The following is a 26,746-nucleotide window of genomic DNA, read 5'->3' on the forward strand; positions in this document are numbered from 1 at the left end:
GCAGGGAGAATTGCTTGAACCCAGGAGGCAGAGGTTGCAGTCGGCTGAGATTGCGCCACTCCACTCCAGCCTGGGTGCAGTGTGAGACTCCAACTCAAAAAAAAAAAAAAAAAAAAAAAAAAGGCAAATTGCTGCGTAGGTGAGGCTTAATCTTACTGGGGCCATCACTGGTCCTGAGTTCTGTTATTTTGTGACCCAGAAACTAGATTTCCCCAGGAGGAGTCAGGCTTTAGGAATTTATGTCACCCTAGCCAAACTCACAAGGACTATTTGTAAACTAGAATGTTTGTTTTTTCTTACATATGTGTTGAACACTTCCTGGGTGTGTGATTCTGTCCTAATTTCTGGGGGAAGTCCCAAAGCAGGCTAAAGTTCCTTTAGAAGCTTGTGGGACAAATATGTAAATAGATACGTTATATATAGTATGCTAAGCGTAGAATGGCCTTATATCCTGGTCTTCTGGAGACACTCCTGGTTTATGCCTGTGGTCCCCGTGTAACTATTAAGCATGCTCTCTTTCACTTTCAGATCTAAGGCCACAGGAAGAGTTCTTTATGGATGTTTGGGGTATAGAAATGATAGAAAGGAAGGACAATCAGCCTGCTTCCCCCTGTAGACACCTGAGCTAAGTGCTGAAGGACGTTCGGGCAGCCGAAGCCTGGGAACTTGGGGTGGGCTGGGGTTGGGGAGGAGGTGTGTTCCAGGAATCTGCAAAGCTCCCTCTGCAGGCAAAGGGAGACTGTTCCCGAAGCAGCAAGCAGTTGGTTCAAGTTAGGCACTGTTTCCCAAATTTACCCTGTGATAATAGTTCCCCAGGACACTCAGTGAACACACAGATTTCCAGACCCTGTTGGCAATTTGGATTTTTTTTTTTTTTAAGAAGGCTGGCAGATGATTCTTGGGCATATTAAAGATTGACAACGAGTTCTCCACTGACTGTGGCTAGGAATACAAAAGGATGGGCATAGAGGCGAATGGGAACCGCAAGATTAGAGCACGAGTCACTGATCAGCCAGGCAGGGGTGACCTCAGGCAAGAAAGCCTTCGGAGGTAAAACCAGGTGGGAGTTATTTACAGTAGATCATGAAAGATGGGGAGTGCGAGAACTATGTCAGTCACCACGGGGATGCAAAGGAATGAAAAGATGAGAGAACTATTCAGGAGGAAGAACAGGACCTAGTGTATGCCAGTTACTAATTTGCTGGGGTAGTATTATTTCCTAGCAACAGAACCCTGTGTCAAATCCAAGAGCCTAGGGGACTGTAGAACCTGAGTTTTACTGGGTGAGCATAAACCTAAAACTACAACAGTTGGATAAGTGGTGTGATATACTTCACATGGACTTCCTGCCTAGTTCACTTCTTTATAGTCGCTAGAACAACTCATGACAGTTTATTTCTGGGAAGAAGCCAGGATGAATTCGAAAGCATCCTGACACCCCATCCCTTTCTTTTCTCTAGACTTCAGTCTAACTCCTGCCCTTCGGTTTTGGTAAAACTACCCTGCCAAGTCTTATCTTGTATTTTGCTCCTGTTTTTGTTATCAAATGTGTAAAACAGTCACGATGAATAGACATGCCAACTGCTTTCAGAGGCAACGGTTAGTCTCTTGCAAGTTTCAACGTGCACATTTTGGAGCTGCTGTCTCTGTGGGAACCTGCAGGCACCTCACGGATGCACCACAACTCAGAAATTACAGTACCACCCGAACCACCTGATCCAGGCAAGGGGATCATTAAGCCTGGTGTTTGAGGCAATCGATTCACTTGGAAGAAGGTGCATTGGTGGTTTTGAGAGGAACAATCCCTACATGAAATCCTTCCATGGGAAATGGAGAACATCAGCTATTTCCCATTGCCTTCAAATCTAAAGTTGTCACCAGGCCTCTTGGCTTGTTACTGAAGCAGCGAAAGAAGTCAGAGATCAAAGACTTAGAAGTTATGAAAAGAAAATCTCAAAAAGGAGAATGGGGTCAGGCGCGGTGTCAGGCCTGGAATCCTAGCACTTTGGGAGGCAGAGGCGGGAGAATCTCTTGAGGCCAAGAGTTCAAGACCAGCCTGGGCAACATATTGAGTCACCCATCTGTATTTTAAATAAATATGGAGAATGGGAAACCCATCAGGCTGTAATCTCACAGGGAATTTAGCACCCTTACCTAAGACAAGACCTGGGCACTTGGGAAGCCTCCCCGAGTGCGGTTTGGGGACGGGGAGGGCATCTTAAATTCCAGTCCTCGGTCACTCTTGTGGCTTTGCCGAGGGATTTTCAAATCCCAGGAATGCCAGGGATGGAGATGAACAGGCTGAAATCCCCCACGCTGCCAGGGTTAGGGAGGGGAAAACAACAGTTCACAGCGGCCGCGAAGTTTTGTATTTTGTTTTTTTGGTAACAAGGGGCTTAACTTGTGTGCGGTCCAGTATCACCATCGCCGTGAAGTCACAGTGGCAAGATGAAAACGTTTAAAACATTTTTAAAAAGAGTAAGGAAAGAGGAAGAGCGCGGCGTGCCCCGGCTCAGAAACCCGTCCTCCTCTGCTCCGGACGCCGGCGGAGCTTTGGGGGGCGACCGGGTCTCCCCAGGCGCCGCCGGGAAGCCCTGGCTCTCAGTCGGGGCGCGACCAGCGTGACGCCGCGGCGGGGGGATCCGGCGGGCGCGCGGCCGACTTCAAAGCCCCGGCGCCGCCGCCGCCCCCGCGCGCGCGCGCGCGCGTAGTACGGTCCGAGGGGGCGGCTTCTGGGGCGCGGCTCCGGCGGCAGCTGATGCGCGCCCCGCCGGCCGGGAGGCGGGAGTCCGCGAGCCTGGAGCGGGAGCCGCCAAGGTCTAGCCGCCGGGCGCTGCGGGCCGGGGGCCTGAGGAGGCCACAGGACGGGCGTCTTCCCGGCGAGAGGAGCCCGGCGCGGGGCCCGCTGCGGCCGCACCGTGTGAGGAGTAGGCCGAGGAGGACGCGGCCCCGGCCGCCGGCGGGAGGAAGCGCTCCACCAGGGCCCCCGACGGCACTCGTTTAACCACATCCGCGCCTCCGCTGGAAACGCTTGCTGGCGCCTGTCACCGGTTCCCTCCATTTTGAAAGGGAAAAAGGCTCTCCCCACCCCTTCCCCTGCCCCTAGGAGCTGGAGCCGGAGGAGCCACGCTCATGGCGTTCAGCCCGTGGCAGATCCTGTCTCCCGTGCAGTGGGCGAAATGGACGTGGTCTGCGGTACGCGGCGGGGCCGCTGGCGAGGACGAGGCCGGCGGGCCCGAGGGCGACCCCGAGGAGGAAGACTCGCAAGCCGAGACCAAATCCTTGAGTTTCAGGCAAGTACAGGGCGTCCCCGCCGAAATGCAGACGCGCTTGCCTCCATCCATCTGCGGCTCCCTCTGTGTGCGTGTGTATGGTCGCCACCCGCGAAACCGTCCTCACTGCGGTGCCGTGTCCCCGCCCGGAGCCAGGTCCCCGTGTGCGTCCAAAAGTTCGGGATCTTCTGTCCTCCCGTGTGTTTTCTGGCCCCCGTTTCGCTAGGAGCTTTCCGAACCCAACCCAGAATCTGCAGTCTCCGCATCCCCGCTGGCCTCGGTCACTTTCTCTAAGCTTCGACCCCCAGCCCCTGCCCCTCCACACAGGAGCAGCGTCACTGATCTCACCCAGTGCAACTTAGGGCCCCCCCCCCCCGTGGGGAAGAAGTCGCTCCCCGGCCCTTCCCGGGGCCCTACCGTGTACCCAAAACGCGGCCGCGGTGAAGAAGGTCGCGTGATGACAGGCCCCTGGCAGCTGCTGGGAAATGGTGGTCTCTGCCGGGCTGTCATCCGCGTGATTGCGGAAGGCAGGTGACAGCATTCTTAGCCTCGGGCCCAGGGAGTTCCAGCAGGTAGAGGCCTACCGAGCAAAGAGGAATGCCTAGCATCGGCCTAACTCGGGGGTGGGATCAGTATTAATTGTTAAAGCCTCTGGGAAAGGGCTCTTGTGACAAAAGGAGTCTGTTGGAAATGCGCATTTTTCAGGTGTCTGAGGGAAGGATGACCTCAAAAATAAATGGTGCTGGAGAAAAGCTCCAGGGAATGGAGGAGCTTTCAAAGAGACAGGATGCCAGCCTGAGAAACCCAAGGAGGGCACTGTTCAGAGAACGCAGTTGCCTCCGCAGGTCAGACCCTGCTGAGGACCGGTTGGTTGTGAATTTAGACAAACGTGCTGGACTTTTAGCCTTTGTGAATATGTAGATTTCAAAGGGTGTCGGAAATACCGTTGAAAGTGGTAATTCCTCATTTTTCCTCCTTGGCAGCTCGGATTCTGAAGGTAATTTTGAGACCCCTGAAGCTGAAACCCCGATCCAATCACCTTTCAAGGAGTCCTGTGATCCATCACTGGGATTGGCAGGACCTGGGGCCAAAAGCCAAGGTAAAGAAAAACTTGCATTTTTCCTGCCTGTTTTGTTTTTAAAGTTTTGAAAAATATCAATGAAGGAAGGAAAAAAAGTGTAAATTTAGGACCATTTAAGAGGGTTTGACCAAGAAATAGCTATTTGAAACCTCCTGGCATATATATTTTTAGGCGTGTGGTGATCGAGGCTTTCTCCTCCGAGTAGAGTTTGTGCATTTGCAGTATGAGATTATCATTATCTAACATTCCTACTAGGCCTTTCTCCTCAGCCCCTAAAAAAAATGTGTATGGTAATGAAGTAGGAAGATCATGTTTATATTTGACTTCACAAATTTCTCAGGCTAAGTTGCTTTCTACTGGGGTGTGGCTGGAGACAAAAATTACAGGTAAGACTTGTCTTAATTTTTGATAGGGAGGGTTCTTAAGAGGCTGTTTCAGAATCACTCACCTCACCCACTTCCATGCAGGGATGTGGTGAGAGCCCTTCAGTCTACTTGGGAAAACCTGGCACATGGGTTCCCTCCCAGCCCCTCAGAGCCCATCTACAGGAGCTTCCGCTGTCTCACTTAATTAGTAGAAACCTTTTTTGTCACACAGCCAGTTCGGAATAAAATTTCACCTGTCCCCACATAATTCATATGCTTATTCACTAAATAGAGTGCACTGTGATTCAGCAGTGAAGTTCTACTCTCTTGAGCTAACATTATGGAGGCAAAACCTGTTAAGGGTTAAGCGAACTATCTATGTCAGCTTGTGTGAAGCACTGTGGAGAAAAATAAAGCAGGGGAAGAGAGAATAGGGAATATGGGATGGGGATAGGGAAAGGTGAAGGGGAGTTAGGGGGAGCATTCGTGATTAGGTTACTTGAACAGAGACCTGAAGGCAGATTGAGGGAGCAGGCCTTGGAGGTTCCTGAGGTAGGAACCCTTCCAGCAGAAGGAGTGGCATCTGCAAAGGTCTGACAGCACCAGCCTGCTGCAGGTGAGGCCCTAAGGTGGAGGGTTCATGGTACAGTTTGAGGACCAGCCAGGAGGTCAGTGTGGACTGACTACTCAGAGAGCAGGAGGAGCTGAAGTCAGCGTGGTCAGAGGAGGTACAGATGCTGCTGCATTGAGGATTTGGCGTTCTTTCTGAGTAAGGTGGAAAGCCACTGGAGGGTATATGAATTTCCAAGGACTGCCATAACAGAGTAACTGAGTGGCTTACAATAACAGAAATTTATTCTCTCACAGTCCTGGATAATTGAAATCAGAACCAGAAGTCTGAAGTCAAGGTGTTGGCAGGGCCTTACTCCTCTGAAGGCTCCCGGAAGAGTCTGTCCTTGCCTCTTCTAGCCTCTGCTGGGTGTCTGCAATCCTTTGTGTTCTTTGGCTTGTGACAGCAGAACTCCGGTCTCTGCCTCAACACATGGCTGTCTTCTCTCTATGTATCTGTCTTCCTGTGCCCTTCCTGTGAGGACACCAGTCGTTAAAGTTAGGGCCCACCCTATTCCAGTTTGACCTCATCTTATCTTGGTAACATCTTCAAAGATACTATTTCTAGGTAAGATCACATTCATAGGTACTAGGAGTTGGGACTTTAACATATCATTTTGATAGACATAATTCAGCCCACAACAGAGGGCTTTGAGCAGAGGGATTGTGCTTTGACTTCTTTTGTGAAAGGCTCCCTGGGCTGCTGTGTGGAGAAGGGACTCTAGGATGGAAGTCCTTTTTATGTTGTTTCTCTGTTCCAGGATCTGACGCTGTCACCCTGAAGTGGCAGAGCCAGCTTTCAGTTATCTAGCTACCTAAATTTTGCACTGATTGTGACTTTCTCCCCTCCCCAATAAGTATTTTTATTGCTTAGCAACTTCTTCATAGGTTGCCTAGGGAAGTCAAGTTACTCTAGTAATAGACTGCATGATGGAGCTGGAATTATTGGTAAAATGACATCAGCAAAAAACTGGTTTGGTTTTGCTTTAAATTGATTGCTCCATGCTGTGCTTACCCTGCTGAGAATTCAGCAATACCCTCAACTTGCCCTGGGCTGCATTTTGCCATTGTTCTAAGCAGGGACAACATGGGAATAGGCAAATTTATATACTGGAGAATTTGTGTGTGACACATAGCTGTGTAGCACTCTCAGTGATGAAGATAACACTTGTTCCTCATAGCTTCCCTTTTCTTCTGTAAAGATTGGCAGATCAGAAGGGAGATTTTGAAGCTTGAAAGAACTATTTGGTGGCCTTTCCATCAAATTTAAATAAAGCTCATAAGACACGTTAAGGAACTGTTTGAAAGCCTTTTTGAATTGCCGTCAGCTTGGGCGGTCCTTCCTTGTCATTTTGTCAGCTGCTAGACTGATTCATCCCGCCAGATTCTTTGCCGGTTGAATAGAGGCCTGGATGACCTAGGCCCCCAAAACCACAGAGACCCAATTGTTTGGTCCTTCCTGTACCAGTGACTCTCACATTCTTTTTCATTCTCTCTAAAAGGAAAACTTTTAAATGTTTATGGATCAGGAAAGCTCTGTGGGGTAGTTCATGAATGCAGACTGTAATTGTAGGGGTGGAGGAGTGTCCAGTCCAGGAAACAACCCTGCATATTATGAAGGCTTTCAGTTTAGAGTCTTTTAACAATAGGATGATTGCTCATCAACCTGGTAATACCCTGACTTCCAGGGTCCTTGTGTACAACATCCGGAGCTAGTCCAGAGTACTGCTGATGGCCTTGTCACACATACACAGAAAATGTACAAAGACAGCCACAGAACAGGTCTGACTGGAGGGGATTTCAGTGGGCAGAAAGCCCTGCAGAGTCATTTCATATTGAAGTTTAATTTCTGGGACTGGATAAGTTCCTTTCTCCCACAATTATTGGTTGTTTTGTTCCTGGTAAAGATAGTCTTTTATATTTTTGTGGTTCCAAGACATGGTTGGACAGCAGTTATAAATTATATAAGACTAAATCATTCTGGAGGAATGATTTATGAGGAGTTAGGAGTTGGAGTTGAAATATGTAAAAGATTCTGGCTTCCTGGTATATAATGGCCCTCAAATGTGTGGGCTACATATACCATACCCATGGCTCCTGTGCTGACTTCCGTATAATTCTTTGAACTCAGGGAAACATCTAAGACTATTTTGAAATGACTTTTCTTATACTGGAACTGCTTTAGGAACTTGCAGTATCTAAACTGTATAATGACTCTTCCTAAGAGTTGTATGCTGGAAGTTAAGTAGTGGATAAGGTTGTAGATTTTTTTTTGAAGCCACATATAGAAGCAAGTTTTAGGCTTACTGGTAAAACTCTAGCTAAAGAGATTTCCTGAAAATAACCAGACTGTTAGCTGTAAAGCTTGGGCTGGTCTGTATTTGCTATCTGTCTGTTTTCTCCCACTAAAGGTGTTGAACGCTGCTGCTATTGTGGTGTTCTTTCTCTTTGCTGAGAAATATATTGGTGAAGAAACATCCCCTAGGCATGGGCTTTTGAGGAGGTGTAATCTCAAGTTCATCCTCTGTTTTGTTTTGTTTTCAGACAGGATCTCTGTCTAGACTGGAGTACAGTGGTATGATCATAGCTCACTATAGCCTCCAACTCCTCGGCTCAAGTGATCCTCCTGCCTCAGCCTCCTGAGTAGCTGGGACTATAGGCACACACTACCATGCCTGGCTAATTTTTTAATTTTTTTGTAGAGATAGGGTCTTGCTATGTTGCCTAGGTTGATCTCCAACTCCTGGCCTAAAGGGATTCTCCTGCCTCACCCTCCCAAAGTCCTGGGATTATAGGCATGAGCTACCATGCCTGGCTTTTGTATGTGCTTGTGTGTGTTTATGGAGGACTTAGGTGCTTTGGCTTTGTGTAGCTGTTTTAGTCACAAAAACTGCAGTAGGTGCCCTCTGCCCCTTGAGTTTCTCCTTCACCAACAGCCCCCCTTCCCCAAACACACACACCTTTATCTACAGATTGTTACCTCTTTCTGAGAAACAGAATCTTAATTAGTGTAGAAGCTCTCACATCACCCTTGGAACAACTCTGCAGTTTGATGTGTTAATTAAATGCCTAGGTATTTCAAAGACAAACCGTAGTTCTCTGGAATTTTCCCCAGAATAGAAGGAAAGAGATAAATGGGATCTATGCACAGATATTTACTGCCTCAGGCCGTGAGGGAATGCCAGGTTGTTTGTTGACACAGTTTTGGTAGTCTCGATCAGAATCAGCAAACTGTGGCTCATAGACCAAGCCCTGCCTGCCCTGTTTTTTTGCATGGCGCTCGAGCAGAAGAATGAGTTTTACATTTTTTGATGGTTTAATGGTGATATGTGAAAATAATGTGAAATTCAAATTTCAGGGCCCATCAAGTTTGTGTATATATATGTGTGTGTGTATATATATATATGTGTATATATATATATGAAATATGTATTTTAGTAGATACAGGATCTTGCTCTGTTGCCCAGGCTGGTCTTGAGCTCCAGGGCTCAAGTAAGTGATCCTCCCACCCCCGCCTCCCAAAATGCTGGGATTTCAAGTTTGAACCACCCCTGTTATCCCCATAAAGTTTTATTGGAATACAGCCATTCTCATTCATTCAGGTATTGTCTGTGGCTGCTTTCACTCTACAATATCTGGGTTGAGTACTTGGAACAGAGACCAAATGTCTGGCAAAAGTCTAACATATTTACTATCTTGTACAGAAAAAAATATCAATCTATGTCTATACTTATGACAATTTCAGTAAAAATACAGAGTTTAATTTGGAATAATGGCTTTAAGAATGAAAAGGTGGCAAGGTTATACCTGCTGAACAAATGAACTGTGGGCACGAGTTGCCATTAGTCTAGGCCTGCATGTTCAGGAAAGGCCCAGGGGAGAGCCTGAAGTGGCTTGGCTATTTGTCATCTTTGCAAAAGGGAAGTGATGTAATTGGTCTGTCAATGAACTTGATTATCAATTGACTCAAAGATCTAAGGAGGAATAAAAATTATTTAAAAAGGAAATTAGGGAAGAATGGGGAGAATATACACATAGACTTTTAACTTTTACCCATTAAATTTTTTTTTAACATTTTATTTTCTTAAAAAAATTTTTTTTAAGTAGTGATGGGGTTTCACTATGTTGCCCAGGCTGGTCTTGAACTCCTGGGCTCAAGTGATCCTCCCACCTTGGCCTCCCAAAGTGCTGGGGTTACAGGCATGAGCCAGCTGCACCCAACCCATTAAATGTCTTTAATGTAACTTTGGGTATATGAGAATTTGTAAGTTGACTGTAAAAGGTTGATATGGTGTATTTTTAGAATGTTTTAGACTCTGTGTGTGTGTGTGTGTGTGTGTGTGCACGTGCGTGCGCGTGTGTGTGTGTTTGTGTGTGTGTGTGTGTTATAGAAAACACAGAATGGAAACCTTGTTAAAATCCGAGCCTTTTTTTATTCTAAAGCTTTGGGTTGTATGTTTAATCAGATACTATGTGAAAATTTTCATTAGGTACATATTGAAGTGTTCCATTCAAGTCTACAAGTAAATCCTGCTAGGGATTTAGTTTAACATCCTTTCCCTGCTCCAACAAGGGAATGCTTTATTAGAGTTTCCTAGAAATAATGGGACTAATTAGGACCTTTCATATTACCTAGTCCAGCAGTCCAACCCATGTGGCTCCTTCAACAGCACTGCAGGCTGGTGCTTTTAATTTTAATTTTGTAATGTTTTGCTGTGATTGCCTCTTTCACAGTTTGATTGTTTTGTGTTATATCATTCCATTTTAAGGTATTTAAAGCTTGAAAATCTTAGCAGTATGATAGAGTTACTTTTTTAATGTATTTTTAGCTCTGAAGTTGGAGATTCCAACCAGCTAATAAATGAGATCAGAGTCATGTGTTTTTTTGTTGTTGTTGCTCTATCACAATGTAAATGTGCCCCTAGGAAGCACCTCTGCTTCTATATGGTGCCTTACCCGAGGGAATGTCTTTCTGGGGAAAAAAGTGTAGTTTTTCCAGCAGAAATTTGTGAGAGTGCAGAACCGCAGAGGAGCAACATTGTCTGAATAAAAAACTCCAGGGAGCAAAGTCTACCTGCAGAAAGGAAAGATTTCAGTAACTGTCAAATCACAATTTTTCTCTTAAGATGAGTGATAAAATCAAGACCTTGCATGCCTCCGTTTTGGGTTTACCCAAGCATCAAATAAAACAGTAGAACTTACTTTGGTACTTGTGGGTGGCAGAGACGCTTTCTACCTGTGTATGTGTTTTGGGAGCAGGCAATCCTTCTGAAATTATATTGCTGCCATGTAATGTCCTACCTACAAAATGGATGTGGCCTAAAACCATTTTAACATTTAAATGAAAGAGCAGTTGCAGTCTTTTTCAGGTTACCAGTTATACTGCCCAGAGGAAGTCTTGTGGGGTATAAACCATTTTGTCACACTCTCCTAAATCCAGAGTAGTGATGGGAGATCATGGTTTATCCACCCAAAGCAACCCTCTCAGTGGAGATTTCATAACCAAGGTTGCTAAATTGCCTGGTGAGTATTAAATCTGGGCTTAGAAAGGCTTTGCTGCTTGTGAGTTGAAGATCTCACCCTCACCTTTGCATTTACATGACCTAATTTTATGAGTTCACACAAACATGGTTAGATCCCCAGGGTTTAGATTAATGATGGCCAAACTCACAAGGGAATAATAATAATGGCATGGAGTATTTTATTCACAAATGAAAAATGTATCTTGACAGTTTGGCAGATGCAGATACTCTCCTAGCCAGTCGAGATACCCTCTTTCTTATATCATTGCTGGAAATATGACAATAAATGATTGATCTCCAGCTTTCCCATTACAATATTCCCACCTGGCAGATCAGCAGCTATCTGTTTCAGCCATATTTATTTATTAGATGTGCTGGGAACAAGTAATCTTTGTTTGCAGCATCTTATTTGATTTTTATGACCATGATTCTGTGAGATAGAACACAAGTGATTTCCATTTCACAGATTGGGAAATTGAGGCCAGAGCCTTTACTGCTAGTAGTGGACCTGGGTTTTGAATTCAGCTTTTAAGATTGCAGATCGAGAGCTCTTTGGAACATATTATACAGCTTTTCTGTCCAGGAAATTTGTGAATCCCTCTCTCTTGTTCACTATCTGAAGAGAACATGTATCAGAGGAAATAAAGGTTCTTAAAATGTTGCCAGAGCAGGTTGGATGATGGGGGAAAGCATCGTCTTAAGTATTCTGTCAAGCGATAGTAGTTTAAAAAATCAGGAAATACGTCTTCCACATGTGTGAACTTGGCACATATTATTCTGAAGTATGAAATGTATTTTAGACAGTTGAAACATCAGAAGTTTGGAAGCTTGCAACACAATTTAGATATAGATTAATAGTCAAGCAAAAATCATCACTGGAGAAGCAGTGCAGTGGGATTGAAAACATTTTGCTTCCTTAGTGCCTAGTTTCAGCTCATCAGTGAAAAATAAAGAAGGAGTGGATAAATTCAGTACTAGCCTTTGCATTCTGTCTCCACCTGAGTCGTGCATGGGTGAGAAGAGACAGGTGTATGGAGGTGTGTGCAGCTGCCTGGGGCTCTGTGCCTGTTTTGTCGTAGATAGAGGAGTTTTTAAGAGGCCTTTATTGGTGATCTCTGGCTGTATAACAAATTACTCCAAAACTGAAAACCATGAACATCTCACATAGTCTTTGTAGTTGGGAAATTTGGGAGCTGGGTGGTGTGGCTCAGGTCACTTGTAAGAATGCTCTCGAGATGTCAGCTGGTACTGCAGTTGTTTAAAGACTTGACTGAGGCTCAAGGATCCTCTCCAAAGGCGACTAACTAATTTGTCTAGGCTGTGAGTGCTGGCTGTTGGTGGGAGGCTGCAGTCCTCACCATGTGGACCACTGCTTGGTTGCTTGAGTATCCTCACAACATGGCAGCTTGCTGCCCCAGAGTGAGTGATCCAAGAACAAGCAAGATAGAAACTGCAGTGTCTTCTGTGACTTAGCCTCAAAAGTCACACTTACTTCCACAGTATCCTTTTGGTTACACGGGTCAGTCCAAGGGCATGTGTACCAGGAGGTGACACTCACTGGGGCCATCTTGGAGGCTGGCTACCACAAGGCCCTTTTCCACTTTTTAAAAAGCTTGCATGAAAGGATATACAAGGGTGTACATTCTTAGATGGCAAAGCTTTTCCCACTGCTTTCTTCCTTTGGCGTCTCTTCACTGCCCTTCCCAACCCCACTCCTTCCTGCTGCCCTCTTTCTTAAACAGGAGCAGAATTGGCCGAAGAAATTATATAGCCGCCTATTGTCTTGTGGTCCTGCCATGGATGTGTCTCGTGCACCCAGCATGCTGGCTGAGATTGCTCTGTCTGGAGGTGCCTCTCTTGCTGAACATTCCTCCTTCTTCTTCTTTATCCAGCATCAGCTTCTCAGCTCCATGTGGGTGGTTGCTACTTTGTGAGAGAGGCAGTTGGTATTTTGAATTTTCCAGTAATTATTTCTGAAGAGATGCACATTATGGTTGTTTGGCAGCAACAGATTGAAGTTACACAATCCCAGATCTCTGCACAGGAGCCCCATCTGTTAGCACGTGCTCTTTCCCCCCTTGCTCTTCCTGCCAGAATAGCTTGGGAATGGGGGAGAAGTTTTGTGGGGAGGGCCTTCTATGATTTCTGTCTGTGGAAGGGGATTTCTACTGTGTCTAAAATATAAACTCAAACAAATCCAGATGGTTCCAGAACCCATGGGCATCTCATGAGTGAGAAGAGAGGACACATTCATTGCTGGATTGGCTTCTTTGGAGGAGGCTTTGGCTTCCTGGTGGGTGGACACTTCCTGATAAGCAAGTCCCATCCTCTTACCTTATAATCTTGGCCTTCAGAGATACAGTTTGGGTCTCTTTTTATTTTTATTTTATTTTTATTTTTTTTAAGAGACAGGGTCTTGCTGTGTTGCCCAAGCTGGAGTGTAGTGGTACAATCATAGCTCACTGCAGCCTCAACTCCCAGGCTTAAGGGATCCTTCTGACTCAGCCTCCCAAGTAGCTGGGACTACAGGCATGTACCACTACACCTGGCTTGGGTCTCTTTTTAAATAAAATAGCACGAAGTGCTGTCTTGGAAATTTGAAGTGCTTTCTTCATCCTCAGTACAAGCTTTTTTTCAGTTTATCAAGTGGTTTTCCAGATTATTCTTTAGCTGTAGAGTCAGGTTTTAGGGGGAGCCTCTCTCAGGAGTTAGAAGCTTATCTCAGGAGAACAGCAGTGCAGCTGGTGCCCTGTCTCTTAAAAAAGCAATGAAATTTGCCCTCCCTTAGCTTCTGGGTAATGTTTATGTTTGGTGTTTTTTTTGGAGGTTAGGAAGGAAGGGTTTAAAAAGGTAGTTTGTTGTCTGGGTTCTGCGTGTGTGTGTGTGTGTGTGTGTGTGTGTGTGTATTTTTCTACTCAGAACCCCCCTGACCCACCCCTCTCCCATGGTTCTGGGGAGCCTGGGCCCTAGTGGTTGTCGGGGCAATGTGAGCTATGCAGCCCATACCCTTAGATTCTATCCTACATTCCTGGAAAAGGGCCTATTGTACGGTTGTTCCAACCCTGGACAATAAATTGTCTACTTCTCTATTTTAAGGCTAATGACTAAGTGAGAACGTACATGTATAAAATACACTTCAACTTTGGAGGAATCAGAGAGACTGGGAACCCAAAGACGTGAAACTGGGGGGGAAAAAACACTCACATTTTGGACTTTTAACAAAAATTAATGCTAATATACACCTGATTAACAGTCTCCTCAGGGCAGACCACTTGAACAGAAAGGGTTGGTGCCAGAATCATGCTTTTTTCCCTCCTGAAGCCCTTGATTCAGCGTGGGGGAGGAGGGCTGGGAGGGCAAGACCAAGGCACAGAAAGGAGGAGTGGGACCTTCAGGGTAAAGGAACAAGGGAAGAGCTATGCCAAGCCATCCCCCAGCCATTAGCCTGGAGCTGAGCTGCAGCATCACTGAACAGTTAGCTAGGCCTTCTCAGTATGCGACAGATCATCAGGTGAGAAGGGGTCCTCCATGTAACAGACACTTGCCCCACAGTGGGCACTGATTGAGCATCAGCTCTGTTTTGGGTGCCCAGTTTCTGCTTCCAGGGATGAGGCCCCTGTGGGGCTCTGAGTCTGGAGGGAGCTAGCCCTGTCCTGTTTCCCAGACCTCTTGGCCTCCTTGGCGTCCCAAGAAGTTTTAGCAGCAAAAGATAGGGAATTTGTGAGGGAAGAAATTCCCCCACTAATCTGGAAGTAGAATGTTAGAAGGAAGAAGTCAAATGTTAAAAGTTAGAATTTAAAAAATCCCCCTGCCCACAAAGTAAAAAAAGCCTTTTGGGCTTGACAATTATCATAACTCTAGAATGTTTCACATACCATACTTGGCTATATCTGTTGTGGAAAAGAGGGATGATGTCATTTTTTTCACCTCTTTCTGTAAATAGAATTTATGTAGCACATGTGGGCTTCCTCAAGGGAAATTTAAAACCCCAAATTGATGGGATGGTGAGACCTACCACCTCTCTCAAGCATGTGTCTCTCCAAGTGACACACATAAGACACTATTTAAAGCATGTACTGTGAATGTGTGTGCTGGCTCACTCCTGTAATCCCAGCACTTTGGGAGGCCAAGGCAGGAGGATTGCTTGAGACCAGCCTGGGCAACAAAATGAGACCCTGACTGTACCAAAAACAAACAGACAAAAATTAGCAGGGCATGGTGGCATGTGCCTTTAGTCCCAGCTGCTCAGGAGGCTAAGGTGGGAGGATCACTTGAGCCTGGGAGGTTGAGGCTGCAGTGAGCTATAATTGCCCCACTGTACTCCAGCCTGGACAACAGAGCAAATCTGTGTAGTATAGTTGAACATTTTATTAGAAATCATAGGACACTCCTCCTCCTCCATTTCCCTCGTGTCTGAGCCTCCATGTTCTTTTTTAAAAAATAGTTTTATTGAGATATAGTTTACCTGCCATACAATTCCCCATTTAAAAGCTTTACAATAGTTTTTAATTTATTTATCGACAGAATTGTACAACTATTGTCTCAATTTAATTTTTAGAACGTTTTATCACCCCCAAAGGAAACCTTGTACTCATTAGCAGTCACACTCCATCCCTCTTCCTTCCCACCTCCAGTCCTAGGTAACTGATGATTTAGTTTGTGTCTCAGTAGATTTGATTATCTAAACATGTCATGTAAGTGGAATAGTAGAATATGTAGTCTTATATGACTGAATCAGTTCACTAACTGTAATGTTTTCAAGGTTCAGCTGTGTTTTAGCAAGTATCAGGACTTTATTCCTTTTTTATTGTTGAACAATATCCATTTTATTGATATACTATATTTTACTTACCCGTTTATCAGTTGACGGACATTTGGGTTATTTCCACTTTTGGCTATGATGAATAATGCTGCTATGAACATTCACATTCATGGATTTATGTTTTCATTTCTCGGGTGTATACCTAGGAGTAGAATTGCTAGGCCATATGGTAACTTTATGTCAAACATTTTGAGGTACTGCCAGACTTTTTCAAAGTGGCTGCACCATTTTACATTTCTGCCAGTAGTATTTGAGGGTTTCAGTTTCTCCATATCCTCTCCAACACTTCTTATTGTCTGTCTGTTTGGTTATAGCCATCCCAGTAGGTGTGGAGTAGTTTTGATTTGCATTTGGTTTTCATTTGCATTTCCCTAATGGCTGATGATAATGAGCAACTTTCCATGTAGCTATTGGGTATTTGTATATATTCTTTAGAGAAATGTCTATTCAGATTCTTTCCCCACTTTTTAATTAGGTTATTTATCTTTTTTATCACTAAGTTATATATTCTAGATGCAAATTCCTTATTAGATATGTGACAATATTTTCTTCCATTGTCTTTTCATTTCTTGATGATATCATTTGAAGTGCGAAAGTTTTTAATTTTGATAACGTTCAGTTTACTTGTTTTGTCTCTTGTGCCTTGATGTTGTGTCTAAGAAGATTTTGCGTAACCCACAATCACAAAGATTTACTTCTCTGTTTCAACAGTTTTATAGTTTGAACTCTTACATTTAAATCTGTCATCCATTTTGAGTCAGTTTCTGCATGTGGTGTAAGGGAGCAGTCCAGCTTCATTCTTTTGCATGTGGATATCCAGTTGTCCCAGCACCATTTGTCAAAGAGACTATTCTTTTCCCCATTCAATTAACTTTGCACCGTTGTCAAAAATCAGTTGGCCATAGGTACCAGGATTGATTTCTAAACTCTCAATTTTGTTTTTCTATATCTCTTGTTATGCTGGTACCACCACACCGTCTTGATTACTATAGCTTTGTAGTAAGTTTTGAAATCAAGAAGTATGAGGCCTCCAAATTTGATCATTTTTTCAAGATTGTTGTAGCTATTCTGAGTCCATTGCATTTCTATATGAATTTTAGAATCAGTTTGTTAATTTTTGCAAAGAAGGCAGCTGGGATTTTGATACGGATTGTGTTCAGTCTGTAAATAAATTTGGGAAGTATTGCTGTCTTAATATTAAATCTTCCAATTCATGAACGTGGGGTGTCTTCCATTTATTTAAGTTTTCTTTAATTGCTTCAAGCAATGTTTGTTTGTTGTTGTTGTTTGTTTGTTTGTTTTGAGATGGAGTCTCGCTCTGTCGCCTGGGCTGGAATGCAGTGGCCGGATCTCAGCTCACTACAAGCTCTGCCTCCCGGGTTTACGCCATTCTCCTGCCTCAGCCTCCCGAGTAGCTGGGACTATAGGCGCCCGCCCGCCACCTCGCCCGGCTAGTTTTTTGTAATTTTTAGCAGAGACGGGGTTTCACCGTGTTAGCCACGATGGTCTCGATCTCCTAACCTCGTGATCCGCCTGTCTCGGCCTCCCAAAGTGCTGGGATTACAGGCTTGAGCTACCACGCCCAGCCTGTTGTTTGTTTTTTGAGACATGGTCTCACTCTATCACCCAAGCTGGATTGCAGTGATGCAAGCATGGCTCACTGCAGCCTCAACCTCCCAGGCTCAGACAGTCCTCCTGTCCAGCCTCCCTAGTAGCTGGAACCACAGGCACATGCCACCACGACTGGGTAATTTTTTAATTATTTGTAGAGAGAGGGTCTCCCTATGGTGCTCAGGCTGGTTTCTAACTCCTGAGCTTAAGTCATCCTCCTGTCTGCAGCTCCCAAAGTGCCAAGATTACAGGTGTGAGCCACTGCTCCTGGCCTTGTAGTTTTTATAGTATAAGTTGTCTCAGTCCGTTTTGTATTGCTGTAAAGCGGGAGTCCCCAACCCCTGGGCCTATTAGGAATGGGCCACACAGCAGGAGGTGAGCAGCAGGGTGAGCAAGCATTACTGCCTGAGCTCCGCCTCCTCTCAGATCAGCGATGGCATTAGATTCTCATAGGAGTTCGAACCATGTTTTGAAAGGCACATGCCAGGGATCTAGGTTTTGCACTCCTTATGAGAATCTAATGCCTGATGATCTGAGCTGGAACAGTTTTATCCCATACCCCCACCTCCCATCTCCCTCGTCCATGGAAAAATTGTCTTCCATAAAACCGGTCCCTGGTGCCGAAAAGGTTGGGGACCACTGCTGTAAAGGAATACCTGAGTCTGGGTAATTTCTAAAGAAAAAAGGTTTATTTGGCTCACAGTTCTATAGGCTGTAGAAGCAGCATGGCACAGGCATCTGTTTCTGGTGAGGGCATCGGGGAGCTTCCAATTATGGCAGAAGGCAAAGAGGGAGTAGGTGTGTCACATGGCAATAGAGGAGAAGGAGAAAGAGAAAAGGAGGCGCTGGGCTCTTAAATAATCAGATCTGAGGAGAACTAATAGAATGAGAACTCACTCATTACCTTCAGGACAGCAACAAGCCATTCATGAGGGATCCACCCACATGACCCAGACACCTCCCACTAGGCCTCACCTACAACATTGGGAATCAGATTTTAACATGAGATTTGAAGGGAACAAATATCCAAACTATATCAACATCTTATTTTTTTTTTGTTAAGTTATTTCCTAAATATTTTATTTTTTGATGCTGTTATAAATGGAATCATTTTCTTAGAAATTTTTTTTTTTGGAATTTTCATTGCAAGTGTATAGAAATACAATTGATTTTTACACATTGATGTTACATCCTACAGCCTTATTGGTTTCATTTATAGTTTTTTGGTGGATTCTTTAGGACTTTCTATATGCAAGATTATCTCATCTGCAAATAGAGATAGTTTTACTTCCTTTCCAATAGGGATACCTTTTATTTCTTTTCTTGCCAGTTACCTTGGTTAGAACTTCTAGAACAATGTTGAGTAGAAGTCTCAAGAGCTGACATTTTTGTCTCGTTCTTGACCTTAGGGTGAAAACATTCAGTCTTCTATCAGTAAGTATGACGTCAGCTGTGAGTTTTTCATAAATGCCCTTTATTAAGTTGAGGAGGTTCCTTTCTAGTCCTAGTTTGTTTAGTGTTTTTACCATAAAAGGGTGTTGGATTTTGTCAGATGCTTTTTCTGTGTGTATTGAGATGATCATGTGGGTTTTGTCCTCTGTTCTGTTGATCGTTGTATATTGTATGAATTGATTTTCAGATGTTAAAGCAACCTTGCATTCCTGGGATAGATCCTGTTTGTTTGTGGTGTATAATCCTTTTTATGTGTTGCTGGATTTGGTTTACTAGTATTTTGTTGAGGATTTTTGCATCTATATTCAATAAAAGATACTGGTTTGTAGTTTTTTTCCCCCTGGTGATGCCTTTGTTTAGTTTTGGCACCAAAGTAATGTTGGTGTGATGGAATGAGTTGGAAAGTGCTTCTTCCCTCAATATTTTTTGGAAAAGTTTACGAACAATTGGTGTTAATTCTTTAAATGTTGGGTAGAATTCATCAGTCTGGTTCAGGTCTTTTCTTTGGGGGAAGTTTTAAATTTACCAGTTTAATCTCTTTGCCTGTTTTTTTTTTTTTTTTTTTTTTGTTGAGACAGAGTCTTGCTCTGTCGCCAGGGCTGGAGTGCAGTGGCCGGATCTCAGCTCACTGCAAGCTCCGCCTCCCGGGTTTATGCCATTCTCCTGCCTCAGCCTCCCGTGTAGCTGGGACTACAGGTGCCCGCCACCTCGCCCAGCTAGTTTTTTGTATTTTTTAGTAGAGACGGGATTTCACCGTGTCAGCCAGGATGGTCTCGATCTCCTGACCTCGTGATCTGCCCGTCTCGGCCTCCCAAAGTGCTGGGATTACAGGCTTGAGCCACTGCACCCGGCCTCTTTGCCTGTTTTAGATTCATTCAGATTTTCTGTTTCCTCTTGAGTTGGTTTCAGTAGTTTGTGTCTTTCTTGGAATTGATCTATTTTATCGAAATTGTCTAATTTGTTAGATACTCATGGCATTTTTTCTTATTTTTTAATGGAATTAATAAGCCCTATTGTGCCTTCTACACAGGGTTAATTTGAGGATCAGGTTAGGTAATGTTTATGAAAGTGCTTTGAAGGCTGTATAAGTATGAAGTATTTTATTTGTTCTAAATTTTTAATTACAGGAAAACAATTGTTCTAGAACAAATTTTACATTAAATTCCTTTGCATTTTTCACACTCAACGTCAAGAGTAGCCCAGTGTTAACCACTGTTGCAATTTTTTTTTTTTGAGATGGAGTTTCACTCTTGTCGCCCAGGCTAAGTTCAGTGGCACCATCTTGGCTCACTGCAACCTCCGCCTCCTGGGTTCAAGCAGTTATCCTGCCTCAGCCTCCCAAGTAGCTGGGATTACAGGCACCCACCACCATGCCTGGCTAAGTTTTTGTATTTTTAGTAGAGATGGGGGTTTTGCCGTGTTGGCCAGCCTGGTCTCGAACTCCTGACCTCAGGTGATCCACCCACCTCAGCCTCCCAAAGTGCTGGGATTACAGGCGTGAGCCGCTGAACCCGACCTGTTGCAATTTTTTATTTTTCAGATGTGGTCTCACTCTTTTGCCCAGCCTGGAGTGCAGTGGCACTATCACAGCTCACTGCAGCCTCAACCTCCTAGGCTTAAGCGACCCTCCTGCCTCAGCCTCCTGAGTAGCTAGGACTGCAGGCAAACACCCCTGCACTCAGCTAATTTTTAATTTTTTTGTAGAATCAGGGTCTCCCTATGTTGTCCAGGCTGATCTCAAACTCCTGGGCCCAAGTGATCCCCCTGACTTGGCGTCCCAACTGTCTACGGGTTATGAAGTTTTTTAACATTTGTGATTTACTCCTCCTCTGTGAGTTGCACTTGAGGGGAGAGATTATTGCCCTTGTTACCAAAGGAATATGAACTAAGATTGAGTAGAAAGGACAATAAAAGTGATTTTTGGACCTATTTCCCTATTTCTTGAGGGATAGCAGAACATAGATCCTATAGTATCAGGCTCAAAGGGCATCAGTGCCCCATTAGGAAGTCATCTTTGGGCTCTGACCCATTTGTTTTTGGCTAGCATTGAGAGCAGCTGTTTCCTTTCTTCTCTGATGACTCACTGAGCATGATCTATTCTTTGGCTTCCTAACCTCTCTCATAGCCCATACCTTAGATGAATTATTCACATTCCCACCTCTTCGCAGCTTACTTCTAAGTCAATAATAAAGATCCTTTAAAAATACAAGTCAGCTGGCCTTCAAAAATAAAGCATAATTTTTTCTAGAGGTTTCTTCTTTTGCTGAATACGAAAACAAATTTAAAAAGGAAGTAATTCATTGAGAAAGGGAATCTGGTGACACAGGAAATGACTCCTTTAAAAGCAGAAGTCCAGCTGCAGGGTTTTCTGCGCAAATGTGTTGTGGGCCTTGAGGTGGCAGGCCTATGAGGCAGGCGGTGGTAGGGCTTTCCTCCTGACTCAGTACTCAGCTGGTCTCAAGGGGCTTCGAGTGTGGCTTTTGCCTCCTTAACTGGATGCTGAATAGGCCCCTTGCACTTATTTTGGGACTCCATTGTGCCTGTGCCCAGCACAGGGTGTGCTGCTGGTGGTAAGGACCTGTGCTTGGTTGGTTGGTTGGTTGGTTGGATGGTGATCTGAGAAGATACTCTGTGGTTCAATTTTAGGGCTTCAGGTCCTGGCAAAACTACCAGTTTAAATGAATTACAGAGTGCCGACATTGAACATCTGGTTTGGATGTTTATTAGAATTTCTTAACACTATGGCTTACAGTCAGTTGCTTTTATATGTTTGTAAAATTTCACCATTAGTGCTGAGCCTTCCAAATTTGTGGCGTCCTTTGTGTGTCTTCTATGTGGCCCTCAGTGGCAGAGATGCACACTTGGGGCTTGAATTCAGAAATCTAGGCCACTGCCTTGGTAACCAGGGTTTCTATTCTCTTGTTGTCAGAGGCTTGCTTAATATGAGACATATTGCAACCTGGGCAGTTGTGTGAAGCTGTGAGGTCACCTCCACTAATGAGGACAGAATAGAGGAGCTAGGGGATAATTCCATCTGTTTGAGATACCTGGCCCCAGTGTGGTCATGTGGGTTCCCTGTCTGACTTCTGAGTGCTCAGAAGCATGGCCCCAGGGGTTTGTTCTAGAGACAGGCCATCTGCTTCCATCCTGGCTCCATCCTACTCCCAGTGGTGTGACAGCACAGAGCAATATCCTTCACTCTATCATGCCATCAGCAGGAACCCTGGAGCCCTTCTTCCTTGGTTTATGGTCCACTTGGGTTTTCTCAGGTTCATCCTGTGAATGAAGAGAAATTAAATGAATGAAGATAGCTCTAGAATTAATTGTGGGGGGTGCCTCTAGCATGATTGAGTCATGGTCTGCCTGTGTGTGTGTGTGTGTGTGTGTGTGTGTGTGTGTGTGTGTGTGTGAGAGAGAGAGAGAGAGAGAGAGAGACAGAGAGAGAGAATATAAAGTCCATCCCTCTATCTTGGGAGGAGGAAGAAGGATGGGGCTGGCTAGGTTGAGAATGGGAGTCCTGTGATGAAGTGGAGGCAGAGGAGAAATGGGTAGAAGGGGACTTGGTTTTGGGTAAGAAGATATTTTTGTGCTTACTAAGAAGGATTCTAGGCCTGTATTCTTGCTGCTCAATAGACTGTGTTTATGTATCAGTGGCTAACCTGTAGCTTGTGGAATATGTAGTTCTTTTCTATACCAGTTCTCTGATTCTCCAGCCCCAACCGGGTTCTCAAAAAGTCAGTTCTATTCTGATACTTACTTCCTCGAGTTAGCCTCAGACTCCAAAGGCTTAAGGGCTCAATCTCACAAAACAGTTCTCACTTCAGATGCCAGTTGCAAGTCCCATATCCCAGTCACCTGCACTTCTGTCTGACTTTTCTACAAGTTTTGGGGTTTTCATACCCTCGCCCAAGTTTGATAATTCATTAGGATAACTGAGAATTCAGGAAAATGCTAAAGTTTACTGGTTTGTTATACAACTCAGGAATAGCCACATGGAAGAGCTGGGTATAAGGAGGAGCGCGCGGAGCTTCCATGCCCTGTCTGGGAACGCCACTCTCCGTGCACATCTGTGTTTGCCAGCCCAGAAGCTCTCTGAAGCTCATACTTCCAAGAGTTTTTATAACTTGGTCTCCAGCCCCCTTCCCTTCTTCAGAGATGGGGGTGGAGAGTGCTGAAAATTCCTGTCTTCTAATTGTGCGTTTGGTCTTTCTGGTGGCCAGCCCCCATCCTGAAGCCACTTGGATATGAGATACTGTTTATGTGTTTTGAGGTCAGAAAGAGAGCCAGCGTGTGTATGTGAGAATACAGGAGACTTGTCCAAATTCTGGCAGCTTTCTCAATTATCATATCAGATGTTTAGAAACCCATAAAAAGGACTATCTGTCTAAAGGAAAGGAAGTGGTGGACAGATCTAAAAGGAGCTCTTAGATAATATTTTGCCATACAGTTAAAATCTGGGAGGGAAAAGTCAAGCATAGCTGAGAATAATGCCAAATCTGAAGTGTTAATGTACATTGTTTTCCAAGTGGTTGCTGTCTTATCTCTTCTTAAATAAGATTCTACATGTAAAAGCAGCTAACCAGTTGATTCTCAGTATGTTAGTTGAATACATTTCTCTGAAGTTTCAAAAATATTTTGTGATAACATTTCCCCTCTTCTAAGACTTTCAAGTTTTTTCGTAGATTTGAATTTTAACCCAGTATATATTCAGCATACCAGAGTGCAAACTAGAATGTTAAGCTGTTTCCCTTAATCCTTAAAATTTTGCATTCCGTGCCTTTTCTTTTAAAAAAATATAGAGAGAGGGAAGAACTCTTTTTACTGAGAATAGTCTTTACCCTGAATAAGCATAAAAAGGATCTACTGTTTAAGATCACCCGTGGGCGATTCACACAACCTTTTAGATTTAGGGAAAGCTGACTATTGAAAGGAAGAGTTTCATTAACAGTAACAAATGGGCCAGAAGTGGAAATTTTGGTCTATTTGTGGATTTCCTCTGTGTTTGCTTTTAATTCATCTACTGATCTAATCTCTGTCTGTATTCACCAAGCCTCCAGGCAATGCTGTGCTTGTCAGAATCAAACTCATCAAACTCATTCTAGAGAGAGAGGCTAACAGTGCCCTGAAAGAAAGAGTTTAGGGAACACGGGATTTCTATAAAAATGGAAAGGCCCATAAAGGTAGGTTAGTTGCATAACAGTGCTTTCAGATGAAAAGCAAGGCCTGACTGCTGTGGCCCAAACTCTTTGTTATGGGAGATTCGGACCTGGAGCCTACTGAGGATCTGGATATGTAACTTATTACTAAAAGTTACTCGTGGTGGAATACTTGAAGTTTAGGTTCTTTCCTTTCCTTTTTCTTTTCATTTCCCAGGGACTTGCTGTGTTGTCCAGGGTGGAGTGCAGTGGTGTGATCATAGATCACTGCAGCCTCCAACTTCTAGACTCAAGTGGTCCTTTCACCTCAGCCTCCTGAATAGCTGGGACTACAGTCATGTGCCACCACGGTTGGCTAGTTTACTTTTATTTTTTGTAGAGATGAGGTTTCACCATGTTGCCCAGGTTGAGCTTGAACTCCTGGGCTCAAGCAATCCCCACTACCTTGGTCTCTCAAAGTGTTGGGATTACAGGCTTGAGCTGCTGGGCCCTGCCTAGTGTTTTAGGGCAGCACGAGGTATGTGGGGTCAGCTGGTACTGAGACACTTGCTGATAGTGTGAATGCAAATAGAATCTTACCCAAACATACCTTTTCGAGTTATGTGGTTAGTTTGTTTTTCTCTCTTTTTTTTTTTCTTCATTCTCAGGGCTCCCCAAACTGGTTGAAGTAAATGAGCATTCCTCTCCCACCCAGTGCCTCTGCCTGTTTGGACCTTCTCTTGGTGACTGAAGGTGCCAGACGGAGATATGGGGTCTGCAGTGACTTGGTGTAGGGCTGATCAAGTTTATTTACCTGGCACCTGCCCTGAGCTGGCCAAGAAATGACTCAGCGGGGGTGTCTTTTCAGGGGAGTTCCTTCAGCTCTCTGCTCAGCCTGGGGACTGAGTGGGATGGTGTTTGTTTTCCTTCTCCATTCCACCATGACAGGGCCATGCGTTTTACAATGTAGCAGATAAGGCTCCCTGTCACTGATGCTAACTTTGCATAAATTTCTTGATTCCCAGCTGCTTGACTGATGTAGGAACACAAATACCAGTGAGGAGCATGTAGGGGTGAAGCCATCTCACACAGTACTACCCTTCCTAGGTGTAGGGTGAGGAGATGACATGGCTGTTGACCCTTCTTAAACTGCAGAGCGTTTGGTGTCCAGGGACAGTTGCTGGGGCAGGGTCAGACTTAGAGCTTTTGTCTTGTGCTGAGGTGTGCTCCTTTTTCTTTCTTCCTCCTTCCCTGGCTCTCGGGTGGCTTTGCCCCTGTCACTGATTGGTGCACACCGTGTTTTGAGAATCTCAGGGACTCAGTTTGGTAAAAGCAGCTGGTGGAGATGATGGAGAGAGGAGGAAGACTCTAAAAGGAGTGGGTACATGTGGAAGAAAGCGGGAAAGGCCCTGTCCTTGTGTTACGGAGATTAGGGCAGAAATAATAAGCTAGGAGAGAGTTTGGCAAAAGGTAATTCTCATAGACTCCTTTCTTTGGGGGCTCTGGGATTGATGGTGAAGGAGTCTGGGTGACAGAAAAAAAAAAAAAAAAAGAACCCCAGGAGGTGGATGAGTGTGGGACTTACAGAAGGAGGGGAAAAGGGCTTCTCAGCTCCTGATAGCTGAGTGTTGGTAGCGCTTTACTTCCCTTCCCTTTAACCCTTAGGTTTTCTGGAAGCTATAGGGATAGAACACATAGCCCTGGATATTCCAGCCCTGGGATCCTATGAAGGAGAATGGTAGTAAATGTTTAGGAGTCCATGATAAAAAGAGTGAGAGAGAAATTGTGTAACTGTAAAAAATCTTTAAAAAACTAGGATCAGCTTCCAACACTATATACAAAAGTAGAACTTGTATTCCCATTGCCCAGATAAAGGACTATCAAGATTTTGCCATACTTGCTTCCACCATCCTCCTTTTTTTGTTTTTTCATTTTGTTACTTAGGTATTTTTAAAAGCAAATTCCAGATACCATGATACCACCTATGATCATGTCATTATACCTATGATGTAATTATCAATAATATTACTCTTTTAATTTAAAAATCTGTTTAAAATTCAGGTTTTATCTTATCTTAGATTCATATTTTTTAGGTAAACTTTTTTTTAAAATAAACTTCTGGCTGGTGCAATGGCTCACACCTGTAGTCTTAGCATTTTGGGAAGCCAAGGCAGAAAGATCAGTTGAGGCCAGGAGTTTGAGACCAGTATGGACAACATAATAAGACCCCATTTCTACAAATTTCTTTTTTTAATTAGCTGGGCACGCTGGCCATATGCCTGTTGTCTCAGTTTCTCAGGAGGGTAAGGCAGGAGGATTGTCTGAGCCTAGGAGGTTGAGGCTGCAGTGACCTATGAGTGCTCCATTGCACTCTAGTCTGGGTGACAGAGCAAGACCATGTCTCCAAAAAATAAATAAGTATTTAAAACTTAAAATTAGGATTTAAAATATGTTAAAGCTCAAATATGAAAGTGTAGAATGGATATCACTTATTATTATGTTGTATTCAGTGTGAATTACGATGATCACATCTATATCCATGGCTCTGGTGATGTCAAATATTATTCCCAGCCCAGATTTCTTCTCTGAACATACTTCTACCTATTCAACATCTCTGCTTCAAAATCCCCAAACAGGCCAGGTATGGTGGCTCACACCTGTAATATTATCCCTCTGGGAGACTGAGGTAGGAGGATGATATGGGCCCAGGAGTTTGAGACCAGCCTAGGCAATGTAGTACGACCCCCTGATCTGTACGTAAAAATTAAAAACTAGCCGGATGTAGTGGTTTGCCTGTAGTCCCAGCTACTTGGGAGGCTGAGGAGGGAGGAACGGTTGAACCCAGGAGGTCGAGATTGGAGTGAGCCAGGATCACGC

The 26,746-nt window shown here is 44.4% G+C and overlaps 1 protein-coding gene across 6 annotated transcripts in view; it reads left to right on the plus strand.

The window, feature by feature from the left end:
- Positions 1-26,746, plus strand: part of TACC1 (transforming, acidic coiled-coil containing protein 1) — a 135,239-nt gene that overhangs the window by 67,329 nt on the left and 41,164 nt on the right. For 2 of the 6 annotated variants that reach the window (XM_011993320.1, XM_011993306.1), the window contains exons 3-4: positions 3,107-3,293; positions 4,256-4,371. In XM_011993320.1, coding sequence (XP_011848710.1) covers positions 3,107-3,293; positions 4,256-4,371 — 303 coding nt within the window. Of the gene's footprint in view, positions 1-2,423; positions 3,294-4,255; positions 4,372-26,746 lie in introns of those variants that run through there. The other 4 variants (XM_011993339.1, XM_011993329.1, XM_011993311.1 and 1 more) reach the window with 3 other exon arrangements.

This window comes from Mandrillus leucophaeus, unplaced genomic scaffold (assembly GCF_000951045.1).
Source record: "Mandrillus leucophaeus isolate KB7577 unplaced genomic scaffold, Mleu.le_1.0 Scaffold111, whole genome shotgun sequence".
Classification (NCBI taxonomy): Eukaryota; Metazoa; Chordata; class Mammalia; order Primates; family Cercopithecidae; genus Mandrillus; species Mandrillus leucophaeus.